General features: G+C 45.5%; 1 protein-coding gene across 6 annotated transcripts in view; it reads left to right on the top strand.

Moving 5' to 3' along the window:
- Positions 1-11,275, top strand: part of COL16A1 (collagen type XVI alpha 1 chain) — a 174,600-nt gene extending 163,325 nt beyond the window's left edge. For all 6 annotated transcript variants that reach the window (XM_055000062.1, XM_055000060.1, XM_055000061.1 and 3 more), the window contains 8 exons: positions 1,576-1,665; positions 2,233-2,268; positions 3,049-3,093; positions 3,177-3,365; positions 4,226-4,292; positions 7,213-7,389; positions 7,761-7,838; positions 9,586-11,275. In XM_055000062.1, the coding sequence (XP_054856037.1) occupies positions 1,576-1,665; positions 2,233-2,268; positions 3,049-3,093; positions 3,177-3,365; positions 4,226-4,292; positions 7,213-7,389; positions 7,761-7,838; positions 9,586-9,788 (885 nt within the window). In that variant the 3' untranslated portion in view covers positions 9,789-11,275. The remainder of the gene's footprint in view (positions 1-1,575; positions 1,666-2,232; positions 2,269-3,048; positions 3,094-3,176; positions 3,366-4,225; positions 4,293-7,212; positions 7,390-7,760; positions 7,839-9,585) is intronic.
- Positions 11,276-14,735: the final 3,460 nt, after the last annotated feature.

The raw sequence follows: 14,735 nt of genomic DNA, 5'->3' as shown, positions 1-14,735 counted from the left end.
GTACCCCCTGTGCCATTTTCCTGAGCTGAAAACCGGAGTGGAGAGTTATTTGCATAAGCTCCAAAAGTTATGCAATTAACTTCCTGCCAGGAATCTTTCAGCTAAGGAAAATAGCATGGGTGAGGCAGGAGCCCTTCTTCACCTGACACTGCAGTTCCAAGCCAAATTGGGTTCCCACCAAGCTTTCCAGTTGCCTGCTAGTGGCGGGCAATCTCCCAGGGTGGTTGTCCCATTGCCCGCCATCATCATTGGTGATCAGCAGGAGATGGCAATACACACAGAGAGAGAGAGATTGCCTGCCACTGGCAGGCAACCCAGGAAAGCACGCACCAGGCGTGCTCCTGGTGCGGCATGCCGACATCACTTCCTGAAGGAATGTCGTCATGCTGGCTGCAGGCATGCTCTCGTGCTTCACTGGGGCCAATTTTGGCCAGAATTAGCCCTGAGCAAAGCACGGGAGCATGCCCATGGCTGGCATGATGACATCACTTCCCGTAAGTACCATTATTGGGCCTCTCTGGGAGCGCATGCAGAAACTGTGTGCACAAGGAGTTCAGAGCAGGTAAGTCCCAATCTCTCCCCCCCTTCCCACGTGGAGGGTATAGGGACCTGGGAACCTTAGCTCCCACCTATTTTTAAAACAGTATTCCCTACAGCTGCTGTATAACTGCAGAGAAAGGAAGTTGAACTTGACTCACCAAAAAGTGTATATGATGTAGTCTGGCCCTCTGTTGGCCTCCTCAAAAACTCAATGAAGGAAATCATGCCGCTTTGGAAAAAAATGTGACAGGAACTTTCATCGGGCAATCCAGAGTATTGTAATCTGCAGTAAATACAAAATGTGTGATGTGAAAATGATTTGGCAGCCAGCTCCCACAACTTTTTTTTAAACCTTGATTCCAACCCAGTTGATGATTTCAGGGAATTTGCATGAGCTTAACTGGCCATATGAATGAGTGCATCTGGATCATGATGACTTGCACCATTCTAAAACTATTTGGTGCTTGGTTGCAGTTTTTATGCAGAGTTTGCTGAGCTGTCGCCTTGATATATTACCATTATTATTCTACTTTGTTCCTTGTCTTTCTTTTCCATTGGAAAACTGGCAATAAAGAATACCAAAAGCAATAAAATAATTTAGAAGGATATGGTAATGCAGGGCTCCTCAACCTTGCTAAGCCAGTGGGCACTTTTGGAAATCTGAAAGAGGGTAGTAGGCACCAATACAAAATGGCTGCAGGGAGAGGGCGGATCACAGAATGTTGACAGGTTCCCTGTCCAATGAGAGTCAAGTCGATTTGCTCTGACCACACCTAATGCTTCTATGAACTACAGCTATGCCCCAAAACTTCCCATGGCAATCTATGAGACCTACACTGGGCCGCACTACACATACCACAACCAATCCTAGGATGGCAGAGTTTGGGCAGAGCAGATAGGAGCTTGAGTGGGTGAAGCCTGGAAGTTCACCATTTGGAATGTCTAGTCTAGGGAGTAGTTTGGGAGAGCTCCAGCTTTTTTCCAGCCACTCCTAACAGAGGAAGTAAATTTGACAACTAAATCTTCTCTTCCCAGGGTCTGAAGGGTGACAGGGGAACACCTGGAGAAAGAGGCCTCGGCGGGATTCCAGGTCAGCCAGGGCCGCCAGGCCACCCAGGACCACCGGTGAGTGTGTCGTCTGGCAACAAAGACACCTCCAGATCAACGTCTTGAACAGCGGGACAAAGCTATACATTTTTTAAAGAGACAGTTTGGAGAAGTGAGGAGTCTTATGGGTTCAGACTAGGTGACAGGTTCAGATTCATGCCCTGCTATGTAACTTGTCGGGCGGCTTCTCTTTCTGCCTCGTTGAGGACCAAAATACACATTTGGGTTTTAAATGAGTTTTTGTTGCTCCACGTGGAGTAGTCTGTGCACACGGAGCCGCAAAACAGGGAAATAACTCCCCTTGGTGCTTTTTCTGTGTGGGAAAATGGCAAGGGGGGGGAGCTTTTCCTCCCCTGCTCCCTCCCCCCAGCAGCAGTGCAAGCCTTTTGGGGCTCCCTTTATTTTTTAAAAAACATTCCCCAAAGCTGCTGTGTGGCTGTGGGGAATCCAAGTTGGGAACCTGAGTTGGGGAACCCAGCATGTAGCTTGGCCATGAAACAGTGTTGTTACAAGGAAAACCTTATGTGTTTACATTTACGGGCATCAGAAATAAAAATCACAACTCCTTTGTTTCTTGATTCCCAGGGTGAGCCAGGCTCAGATGGACAAACAGGCAAAGAGGTAAGATGATTGGTACCCATCTGGTCTTCTCCAGGAACAAATCCCATTTTGACCCAGCAGTGCAGAAAGGAGCTGTGTGCATGATGCTCAGCTTCCTTGTCTCCGCGGGGCTAGTGAGGGAAGTGCAGCTCTTCTGAAAGAAACAGAAGGGAACTCTGTTCCCAACATTCGCCTCAACACCTGCATGCAGGAGGCATCTAGTAAAAAGACTTGTTCATGGAGGCCTTGTCATGAACTGCTGTCCCTTGGAAGCAAACGGTATGCAGCTGCCGCTGGAAAAGAGCCCATATTTGAAGTTCCCCCCTGCTGTGCCATTATGAGGCAAGTGAAATGCTGATGGGGGGAATTTGGCAGGCGTGTATTTAAAATAGCATGGTTCTGCTCTTCATCTAGAATGTTGCATCTATGTCCCCAAGTTAAAGGGCATTCCAGTCCCTTCTACACCATTTTGCCCACCTGATAATATCGAATTAACAGTCTATCACCCTTTGACTGGCCTACAATTTCCCTTACCACTCAAGAATTAGAAGAATTTCCTTCTGTTATCACACAGGAACCCATTAACAGTCCAGGAGCTGCAGGAGTCAAGCTGGTGGCCCTTGCTCCAGACTGGGCCAAGTGTTGGGCTGGGCCCTGATAAGAACTTAATTGGATAACCTGCTAAGAATTTGATTGGATAGCTACGGTGCTGGCAATGCCGATGATCTTGAATTAAAGTTCCTGCAAACTGCAAGGCATTGTGGGGATTCACAGACTCAATTTCTCTTTGTTTCTTACCAGGGTCCACCTGGAAAGACAGGCATCACCGGACCAGCTGGACAGAAGGTAAAGACAGAGGTGGCCAAGATCCTCCCATTTGCCTCTTGCCAAGTGTTGAGGCCTCGTTGTTGACTCTCTTTTTGTTTCAGGGCGAACCTGGAAGCTCAGGGGAAAGAGGATACCCTGGAGAGAAAGGCAGGGCTGGGATGCCTGGAGGGCCTGGGAAAAGTGGCCCCATGGGCCCCATTGGACCACGTGGCCTCTCCGGGGAGAGAGGACAGCCTGGCCCACCTGGTCCTTCAGGAAACCCTGGTACACCTGGATTGCCTGGGACGATGGTAAGGGATGCAGTGGATGTTTAAGGGGTGCGGTGGGAAACAAAGGGCCCATTCCAAAGAAATGGCAAGGATTGGGTATAGCCCACAGTTTGGTAATGTGGCCATTGAGATTCTCATGTTCCAGCATCTTGGATGTGCGCTTGGATCCAGCTCTGGCTGAGAGCTACCATTTCCTTCTCCACCTCCCGACTGCCATCCCTGAGGTAGGGCAGGAAATCATCAGTTAAGCTGACATCACGTCCAGATCCACCTCCACTGAGAATCTGCCCCCGGGGGGACATTTATGTTCCATTTTAATTGCCATTCAATTTTCCTCATTTTTGTGAGCCACTTTAGGAATCAGTACTGGCTGAAAAGCAGGAGAAAATAAAGAAATGCAATCAAATTTGAAGGGGAAAAAAAGGTTGAGCTCCACTAATGCTCTTTCGTCCGCATCACTCTAAACATCACTGGAGACCCAGAAGTGAGGGGAATGTCGAGTCTGGTCATGGAAGACCTAGGTTCAAATCCCAACGTAGCCATGGATCTCACAAGGTGCTTGCAGGCCCTAATTCAGTTTAGCCACCTCAAGCAGATCTCCAGAGAGGCGCCCTATGCATTTTCCAAATAATGAAATAAGTAGCCTACTTCATAGGATTGTTGTGAAGGTAGAACACTGCCCTGAGCTTCCTGGATAAAAATGCCATAAAACAAAAAAGGCAGCATAGAAATCCACCCAAATACATGGGCAGTGAAAGGAGGTTAAGGAAAGGGGCTCCGTCCTTGACCCAGATGCTCTGACGCTGCTTAGCACTAGGCCTAGGCCAAAGTCCTTCTCCCAGAACAGAGAGGAGCTGACTTTTGCTCTTTCCTTTCTTTAGGGAGATGCTGTGAATTATGATGAAATCCGGCGGCTCATCAGGCAGGAGCTGAACAAAATGTTTGATGGTTGGTAACAGGATTTCTTCATTTGTTTGCAAAGAGGGCTTAGGTGGCAGGTTTGTAGCTTGGTTGGACAGTTGACGGGCACTGCTGAATCAGTAGATGGATGGTTAGGAAGCGAAGGGCATCCAGTTGCTTATTTGAGGAGAGAACTGTGCCCAGGCAAGCAAGTAGGATTTCTTCAAAGCTGCCTGAGTCATTTTGCAGCTTCAGTGTATCAAAAGGATGTCTGGAAATCCATCTGTGGATCTCTTTTCTTGCTTGCTTGTTAGCAGGCAGGTAAGGGAAAGCTTTGGAAACAGTAAGGTAGAGGCTGGCTTGGGTGGCTGGTTTGGGGTGCTATTAAAAATGGCGGGATGAGAGAGAACAAAGGGCACAGAATTGTATAGGCCTCCTTGAACCGGCGGTAGCTGTACAAGAAACTGGACGCGAGGGGAGAGGCAAGTCTTGCTAGGTTGACTTGCGAGGTCGGGGAATTTCTGCCTTGGTCATGAAAGCTGAAACTTTGCTCAAGCAGACCTACCCTTTTTTAAGAAGATAACAATGCCCAATGTTTTAAAATATATTCTGCTTTTTTTTACTTCATCGGTCCAAAAAGCAGCTTACAACAATGATCAAATCTAACACTCACAATGAACAGCTTTGAAATAGCAAACAAAACATCATTAAACATAGTTTAGTGAATGAACATCAAAACTTAATCACAGCCATGAATATTTTAACCGGTTCCATAACCTTGCTGACAGAAAACAGTTATCTACCTCTTAGAAGAGAAGTGTGGCAGCCCACCAACCCTCCTTCAGAAGGGTATTCCATAGCTTTGGTGCCAACACTGAAAAAGGCCCTGTTTCATGCTGCCAATCTCCTGTACTTCCAATGATGAGAACATCTGGAATGCTCCAGCAGAAAACAACCTAGCTGTTCATAGAGGTTTGGGATGGGAGGAGACGGTAAAGTCCTTTAACCCTCATAATAATTAGAAATCAACACAGTCGTACTATATGACAAGCAATTTGTCCACATTAACAGCTGGGCAGGCACATTCTGACTCCACAATGTAGAGCAGAACCACAAGTGACAAAAGGCACAGATTGGACACTTGTCAGCTTCCCTCAAGTTTTGATGGGAAATGTAGGCAGCTTGGCGGAATGTTGGACAAGTGACAGTTGACAGAGAGCGAAGCTGCGAGACCAAGATGCCTACATTTCCCATCAAAACTTGAGGGAAGCTGACAAGTGTCCAATCTGTGCCTTTTGTCACTTGTGGTTCTGCTCGTAGTTTGCAAAACAAAGTCAGATTCAAGCAAAGCAATAATCTAATGGAGAGACTATTGAGCCATTTGTAACTGTTTATCCTGGCTTCTGCCCAAGAAATCTGGGGGATTTTAGTTTGTGAATCTAAGATCTCGGTCAGAAGTGCAGCAGGTGAATTATACAGGACAGGGCTTTCTTGGTGGTGGTGCTGGTGGTGGTGCCAACCAAGGCTGATGAATTTTCTGCCTTCAGAGTACTGCTCTCCCCATTTGTCTTGTTCTTTTGCTGCCCAATATTTGTTGCAAAGGGCATTTGGGATAAACTTCTGATTTGCTATGTTGGTCCCACTCTGTTGTTCTGATTTTGTTGGCTTGGTCCTTGTTTGATACTCTTTGAACTGTCGTTGATTTAAATTGACGTTTTTATGCTCATCTTGTTAGTCGCTTGGTGAATTTGTTATCACAAAAGGAAGAAATAATATAGTTAGATATTATATGTCCCAGTGCTTATTCTAGAACAAACCCCACCATTCCCCTTTCATGCTTCTTTGACAAAAGGCTGAGCGACAGTGACCAGCCCAACAGGTGACGTTCATAGCAGAGTAGGGGTTTGAACAGGATGTTGTGTCCACACAGTGATTTATCTCCGCCTTTGCTTCTGAACTGTTGTGGGTTCTTGGGGACTTTCCACACAATGTTGTGCTATATTCACCCTCTTTAAAGGTTTTCCGATCCACAATATATGCTCTTTTCCAAGCATGATTTACACCTATCTTTTTGGAAAGAATGCTATCCAAGTATGTTAACATGCTATCTGAACGTAATGATACATGTTTTCCTGCCCTTCAAAGGTCCCACCCATATCAGCACCATTTCCCCAGCTGACACCATTTCCCACTGACACCATTTTCTCATCATTTTTTTCCTTACTATGCCAGCACAAGGCTTTCTGCAGGCTTTAAAAAAACTTGCTATAGAAAAGTAATGTTATAACATTCTATCACTACTTATCTATTTCCATTTCAAATTGTAGTTCATCTGAAATCCCTGATTTCAATTTTTTTTTAAAAAGGCTGTCTCTAGCCCTTTTTATTGAGTAGATATAAGGGGAAATGTGCAGGCAGTTTTTATGTAGATTGCCAGGAAAGGAACTGGGAAGGGAAGTTGTGAGCCAGATGGAGTGGGGCAAAAATTCCTTGCTCAACCAAACATTCAAACTCCACTACTCAGTGATTTTTCCATGTATCATATAAAGAAAAATGAAAAGAGTAGGACAGGACTACAGGCAGAAGGATACTGTTTTTAGTTGATATTGTGCACGTGTGTGATAAAAAAAGGAGTTGGCAAGTCACTATGGCAGCCATGATGACTACGTCCTAAGAGGCAGTGCAAGGTCACTACAGAGCACATATGCAATGGAAAGAAAAATCAAAGGAAAAAGATGGATGAAAATGCCCAGCAAACTCCCATGTGGATGCTCCACAGTCCATGTGCATGTTTTTGCATTCACCATAACCATGAAAGCACAGTTTACAGTCCTCAGCATGCGGAAGCAGCTTGAGTCCCCCTGTCTTGTTCTGACGTTTTAACCATGATGTCGCACTTGGTGGGAAGCCCTCCCTCCCACCACCTCCCATGGCCACAACTGCTGCCCCCTTTTGTCTCCCCCTTCAGAACGGATGGCGTATTATTCCTCCCGATTACAGTTCCCAGTGGAATTGGCTGCCCAGCCAGGAAGGCCAGGGCCACCTGGTAAGGATGGAATCACTGGGCGGCCGGGACCTCCTGGTGCCCCAGGAATGCCTGGACAGATTGGGAGAGAGGGGCGGCAAGGAGTGCCAGGAATGAGAGGTAAGCTTTTCAGTTTATACCCCTTACAGAAGTGGGCTCAGGGGGTGTCCAATCCTTGGGTGCCAGAGCACCCTAGTCTGGGCAGTGTCAGCAGCAGCCTAAGAATTTGGATTGTGGAGCATCTCCTTTGCTCCTAGCTCTAGATATTGCAATGAGGGTTTCTCTTGTTAAACCCTTCCCTCTCTTTCCTTGCTCCATCTCCTCAAGTTAGGTCTTTCTCTGGCATAGGATCCTGCATCCAACCATTCTGAAAATATATAGGCATGGATCTTAGACATGAAACTCAACAACTGTGTTGAGAAGGACAATGGTGGAGAAGATGCATTTCCCCTTTGTAGCTTCTCTGCACTGTTCTCTTTCTCTCGCTGCAGGTGAACCTGGTACCAAAGGAGAGAAAGGAGACAAAGGGATTGGAATCATGGGAGAGACTGGGGCCCCCGGGCCTCCAGGTAACAACCCCTGCACTCTATGCCAAAAGATCTCTTTAAACTGGCTTTTCATGGTTTGACTATGCACTTTGGGGGACAGTTAGCTCATCTTTATAAGATGCTAAGAGATTTGTAATTGGCTACAGATCCACATAACAAGTTCCTTTGGCTTTATATTTAAGCAGAATTTCAGCCACTTCTTCATTCTCTTATAAGCTTACCTGGTTGGTACACAGGAGAGGGCCTTTTTGGTGGTGGGTGCACAATTATGGAACGGCATCCCCAGGAATGTGCACCTGGCTCCCTCACTGCCGATCTTCAGGAGGCAGCTGGAGACATTTTTATTGAGGACTGCTTTTAATAAACTTTGTTTCCATGAAATTGGCAGTCCTAATATGTTTTTAAACACTGGTTTTTTATTTCTTTTACAATGGTTATTTTATTTCTATTTTAAGCCGCCTTAAGTTTCTGCAAGGTAAAAAGGTGGCTAATGAATGTTTTAAATAAGTAACTAAATAAATAAATTGCATCACTGTTTAAGTCCACCATGTTATATTCACGGTGATTTAAAAGGTGGATATTCCTAGGCTTTTTCATTTGTACTGCATGGTGACAAGAAGATTTCCAGTCGGTGTTTATAATTCCAGAGGGGTGGCTGTGTTAGTCTGCTGCAGCAAAAATAAACCAGCAGCCCAGTGGCACCTTAAAGACTAGCACAATTTATTCCAGCTTGAGCTTTTGTCATACCTCATTTCATTAGGTGCATGAAATGTGCATCTGTTAGGTGCTTATTTGCACTCTTCTCTGCCTAATGGACGTACATTTCATGCATGTGATGAAGGGAGCTCTGACTCAAGAAATTATGCTGGAAGAAATGTTTCAGTTCCTTCAGGTGCCGCTGAACTGCTGTTTTATTCCCTGTTTGTGACTGCAAGTATGAAATAAGAGGGTGGCCATGGCAGGCCGTTCCTCACAGATGAATTAATGCAAAGTGTGAGGGTGCATTTGTGTTTGTGTGCTGTCACAGCTAAATGCAGCTGTTCATCTTGGAACAAGCAACTTTATTGTAGCATAAGCTTTCGAGAACCACAGTTCTCTTGCATGGAGGATACTTCCATGCATCTGATGAAGAGAGCTGTGGTTCTCGAAAGCTTATGCTACAATAAAGTTGGTTAGTCTTAAAGGTGCTACTGAACTCTTTACTATTTTGCAACTGCAGAATAACACAGCTAACTCCTCTGCATCTTGGAACAGCTACTTGAAAGGGCAAAACTCAGTGGATTTTCTATGACTATGCCCATTTCTCCAGATGCTCCTTTAGCTTAATTGTGCAAAAAAGATGCTTTGTTAATGAGCATAGGTGGCCAGTTCATGTTTCTGGAGCCAGGAATGCAAGTCACATCAGTAAGTGCGTTTGCATGTGAAACTATCAGAGTTTGCTTACAGCTAACAAAAGAGAGAGGCAGGTTGAGTTTTGGCATGGATGGAAAAGAATGAAATGCGTGAAGGAAAAATGCTTGCAGGTATGTAAGGAGGGATGGCTATTTTGAAGGCTATCTTTGCCTGGGCGCTTGCCACGTTCAGGTTGCATATTTGTACATAAACAGATACTACAATATCCTGTGAGTGCCCACTACCCCCTCCTGCCAAGGGAACAAGGTTTCCCCAGAACTGCCTAGCCTTTTAGGAAGTGAGGAGCCCTACACAGTATGCACAGTCTCTAATGAGTTTTATGAATGTACCTCTTCTCCTTGTCCTCTCTCCCTAGGGATCCAAGGACCACCAGGATACGGCAAGATTGGTCTTCCAGGGCCGATGGGCCAACAGGGCATTCCAGGCATCCCTGGCCCTCCAGGGATAACTGGGCCTCCTGGAAAAACTGGCCACTGCAACCCTTCAGATTGCTTCGGCATGATGCCTCTGGAGCAGCCGATGTATCAGCCCAAAAACATGAAGGGTCCTTTAGGCTGAAGAGCTACATAGATAGGTTTTCGCCCCCCACAAAAGACTCCACTGGGAATAGCCAAAGGTCTGGTCCTTGGGACTGGTTGGAAATTACCATGTTTTCATTGCTGTTCATATTTTGTCTCCCTCCCCCCAGCCCACCTCCAGTGGGTTTTATTTTCTTATGATGGCATTTTAAAAAGAAGTGTGTGTGTTTGTGTATGTCTTGTATTCTAAAGATATTGTCAGCAAAAGTGCATTTTCAAAATGGGGTTTGGCCTTCCCCGTTTCGGCAGGCAGATTTAGTATACTTCCATGCCTCTTGTGTCTGTTAGCAAGGAATGATTCTTCTTTCAAAAGATTAATAATGAACTCCAAACAGATAAAAGAGGCTTGCACTTGGCACTATACTAGACTCGGCGATCAAAAGTTCCAGGAGTTGTGCAACGGTGTGATTGGTTTCTTGCATTCCTCCTATTAGTTTCACAAGAGACTGGAAGACTCGTGCTGGAAAACTTCCTGATAAATCGTGCCCTCTGGCATCAGTACCAGTGGAAACTGGAGAATCTTGAGAAATAAGAATTGGAGGGGAAAGTTCTAAAACGAAATTAACGGTCATTTTTTAAAAGTGTAGACCTTCAAAGTTTCCCTTTAGCAACAACAATGATCTTGACTATTTTTAATTGTTGAGACTAATGGGGTATGGTTTTGAAGTATTTTTTTTTAAATGTACCTTAAACATACTGTCTCCCACTGGTAAAACAGTAAGGATCTCCTTGAATCTAAAGAGTAGTATCAAAATTAGCTTCAAGCAAAGTGGGGGTTTGTTTTTTTGAGGGGAGGTCTCCTGTATCGTGATGCATTTACATTTTTTTCCAAATGGGAAAACTTAATATCTGTTGTGTGAAACGTGATGTATGAAGAGTGGGTGGCTGTGGAGAATGAACCTTTTTATTTTATTGGAATCAGTGACTTTTCTTCAATAATACTGTAGCAACACTCCGTCATTTCCATCAAATGTATTTTTCATCCAAACACACACACACCCCAAATCTCATCCCCTATTCAACCCTAATTTGGATTGTGAGCAGTAGAGATGGCAGAAGGAAGCAGATGAACAAAAACAGTACGGGGAGGAGGTGCCTCTTTTAAAGGGCCTACAATACACACACACACCTCTGGATCTTCTGAAGGGAATAAATAAACTGCACACAAAAACTCTCTCCCTTGGTAAAGAACTCCCACCCTCCTGTTTCTAGAAGGATGTTACTTAAGACCTCAAACTAGCTGTCGTCCAAGCTTTTTAATGCTGTACCTGATTGCCAGGTATTCTCCAGACAAAAACTAGCTCCCCTTCCCCACCACATGACACAAGGCTAGCTAAAGTAAACGTGTGGCTTGAATCCTTTATCCAGGAGGGTAAGTAGCAGAGATTCATCATTGCTCCATCTAGGCCATCTTCCCTAATGGTTAGCCATCCTAATTATTTAAATAAATGATGCCTTGTTTCCTAATTGGTATCTGGCCTGCGTTCATTTCAACCCCCTTGGCTCGTACGCCATGTTTTCATCTGCAGGGTTACAAAACGTTTCTATGCGTTTCTGTGGGCGCAGTTGGCTTGACAAACAGAGGCAGCCACAACAAACCTATATGGCTTTGAAAAAGCCTGTCTTTGTTCGACGCCCAGCATTTCTCCTTTCTTTTTGAAAACAAGGCCGGTGATTAGAAATAATGGCCCCAATTACCGAATCCTGGCTGCCGGCTTGACAGCGCGGGAGTCTGCTGTGTGACTCCGCCATCTCTTTATCATGCAAGGAAGAGGCCTCAATTTCACAGTGAGCAAATTAAACACTTCTTGTCTAAACTTTGGTCTTCTAACTCTTTAATTAAAAAGGGGGGGGGAGCTAGTTTTGCCAACTGTCATTTAACAAGAAATCATATGCTATAAATGAAGGATAAATGAAGTCACAGGCAGCTTCACTGTAAATGCAACTTTTCTCATTTGATATTAACCTTGAGGCTGAGTTTCAGGAGACCGTTGCTGTCACTGTGTGGAGCTGCCTTTCTGATTCTCTGTCAAGCAGCAGGACCACCTTTGGCTCAGGTCTTTTGATTTTCTGCTCAGGCTGCCAACCCCCAGGGGGGGCCTGGAGCTGTCCCAGAATTACAACTGTGCTCCAGAGGACAGAAATCAGTTCCCCTGGTGAAAATGGCTGCTGCAGAGGGTGGATTCTATGGCATTATTATACCCTAATTTTTTTAAGTGTTTCCCATTCACAACCCCGCCATTTCCAGGCTCTGCTGCCAAATTTCCTGGACTTTTCCAACCCAGAGTTGGAAACTATACTGGACAAAGTTCAGGGGGGTGTTTTGACCTATAAAGCCCCAAACAGCTTTATTGCAGCACTCCTGCAACAAAGACTGAAGTTTTTCCATTTAGTTCCACAAAGAACTAAAGCCTGCATACATTGGAGAGAGGATGGGGAAACACTTCCGATCATGCCTGTCCCCCAAGACCTGTTTTGATTCAGCAAGGTTGCCTTCCAATCATATCGTAGCATCAAATTCCCCATTGCAGGGAACACTCTTCTGAATTATCAGAGCAAAAGCATCTACTTGCGTTTAAACCTTGATGCTGCCTACGGACACAGTTGGAGGTGAAGGGCAATCGCATTTGTGCTCCTGAGGGTCTGAGCAGAAGAACCACAGAGGCAAGAGATCAGACTTAAACAGTGTAAAATTACTGTTAAAATTGAAATCAAGTCATCTTAAATGTCACGGAATGATAAAATTCACATCATGACACACTTTATTAAAACAATATTTAAATAGTCATCATTGGGGTAATAGGAAGTAAGCCACATAACGTATAGTACCCTGGATAGGTTCCGAAGAGCCCAATGGAACACCGAGGCTTTGTGTAATCTTGTAAAACTGAGCAGATGGTGACATGGGTCAGATCCCACAAAGGATTTCTACAGGCAGAAGGAGGGCCACTTTTTGCAAATTCTCCACACATGCAAACACACCTCAGCTTGGGACCCCCTTTTCCCCAGAAGCAGCATTTGGGCAGGGGGGGGGGTGGGAATTGCATTTTGGTATGTAAAGGCACAGTGCTAAGCAGCCCTTCTTTGCAACACTCCTCCACCTTCTGGCTGGGATAAAAGGGGCAGATGGAACAATGCAAAAGTTCTATTGATGCCCAGCTGGGTCCTCCCAAGGGGGCCAGGAGGGAGCTCTCTTAAGGGACAAAAATTCATTACCAGATATATATTTCCCTAAAACCTTACTGGGGCAGGGTAGTGGATTGCTTGGTCTCAGTTGCCATGATGGAAAGTGTGCTGGGGGATCTCGGGAACAGCGTGAGATTTGGGCCAACAAGGTGCCACCAGCAGGAGGCCTTTGGGGGTGCTCCCACCACCTCCAAAGGCCAGGAAGTCAGAGGGCGGAGTTGGAATCTGCAGCTGCCTTCAGCTTGAATGGAATCCTGAGCAACAGCTGTCGCTTTTTGGGTCAGTACACGCACTTGGTCTTGGGATCTGTTTATTTATATTAAGGATTTCTGCTCTACCTCTTGTTTTCCAAATTGGCTTCCAGTACCTTTGTCTTTCTAAAAGGAGCACGGGATGATATTTGTAGTTCTCCCTTCTGAATTTTATCCACACAACCAACCTGTAAAATAGGTTAAGCTGACAGAAAAAGTGACTGGCCCAAAGTCCCCCAATTAGCTCCATAACAAAGGGCAAATCCACACTCACTCATCTTCCGCTTATCTTGCGCTGTCATGGCAATTGCCTTTATTCCGCTACCAGGCTATGCATCCTCACATCCACCCTTCCGGTGCGTCTTCATGGTGCAATCAGTTCTCCACATGCCACCAAGTAAAGCGTTACCGTGGGCGGTTCCATCCTCTGCTGTCAGAATTGACAGCGCACGTCACTTCCCTTTTTTTAAAAAAAAAGGGGTCAATTATCCGGTATACCGATATCTTGAAGAAGTGGCAATGTTTCCCGCACCTGCCATTCACTGGAGATGACCATTGTGGGAAATACAGGATTGCTCAGCTTAGCACCTTGCACTCTTGAAAATTGGGGAACTCAATAGGGAAACGGTCCCCGTGTGACATGCGCATGCTCTGGTGACCGTTTCTTTTCCCGCACAAACTGCTGCTCACTACGGTTGGTTTACCAGTATACCGACCATTATGCACTGTTTAAAAAAAAGGGAAGAAAACGGATTTCTGCAAATATCACGTGGTTTGGAGGGAAGGCGCAATAGTGGCGCGGTGATGGCGGGGAACACGCGGAATGGGAAAGAGTGTGAGTATCTGCATGAATAGCGTGCCAATTGTGAAAAAGCCGCAGAAACAAATAGGTAGTGTGGATTCGGCCAAAGTGTGTGTATGGGGCGGGGGGTTGAACCCTGGTATCTCAAATGTCATGATCTGGATGGCCAAGGACGGCTAGTCCAGTCTCATCAGATCTTGGAAGCTAAGCAGGGTCAGCCCTAGTTAGTACTTGAATGAGAGACCACCAAGCAAGTCCAGGGTTGCTCTGCAGAGGCAGTCAATGGCAAACCACCTCTGCTTATATCTTGCCTGGAAGACCCTATAGGATCATCATAAGTTGGCTGCAACTTGACGGCACTTTCCAACACCACCTCTCAGATCCAACAAAACCAATATGCCATATTGGCTCTCCTTAAACAATAATCGGATTTTGAGGGAGAATATATGTATACATGATCTCCTGGAGCAACCTGGTATGAAGCACAAGCAGAGAAGGTTGCCAACTGTTTTAGGGGCCCTGCTCCTGTGCTACTATCTGTTAACTGTTACATTTATTTCCCTCACAGACTTGCACATCTGAGCAAGGGATAGTCCTTGCGATTAAGAAATAAATTCCAGTTGGAAAAGAACCAGATGCAACCCAAAAAATTTGTAATTATTCAGCTACTTCCCTGGAGTACACAAGC

This window comes from Eublepharis macularius, chromosome 15, assembly GCF_028583425.1.
Source record: "Eublepharis macularius isolate TG4126 chromosome 15, MPM_Emac_v1.0, whole genome shotgun sequence".
Lineage (NCBI taxonomy): Eukaryota > Metazoa > Chordata > Lepidosauria > Squamata > Eublepharidae > Eublepharis > Eublepharis macularius.
The sequence above is the reverse complement of the archived record's forward strand: the minus strand, read 5'-3'. Positions and strand labels throughout refer to the sequence as shown.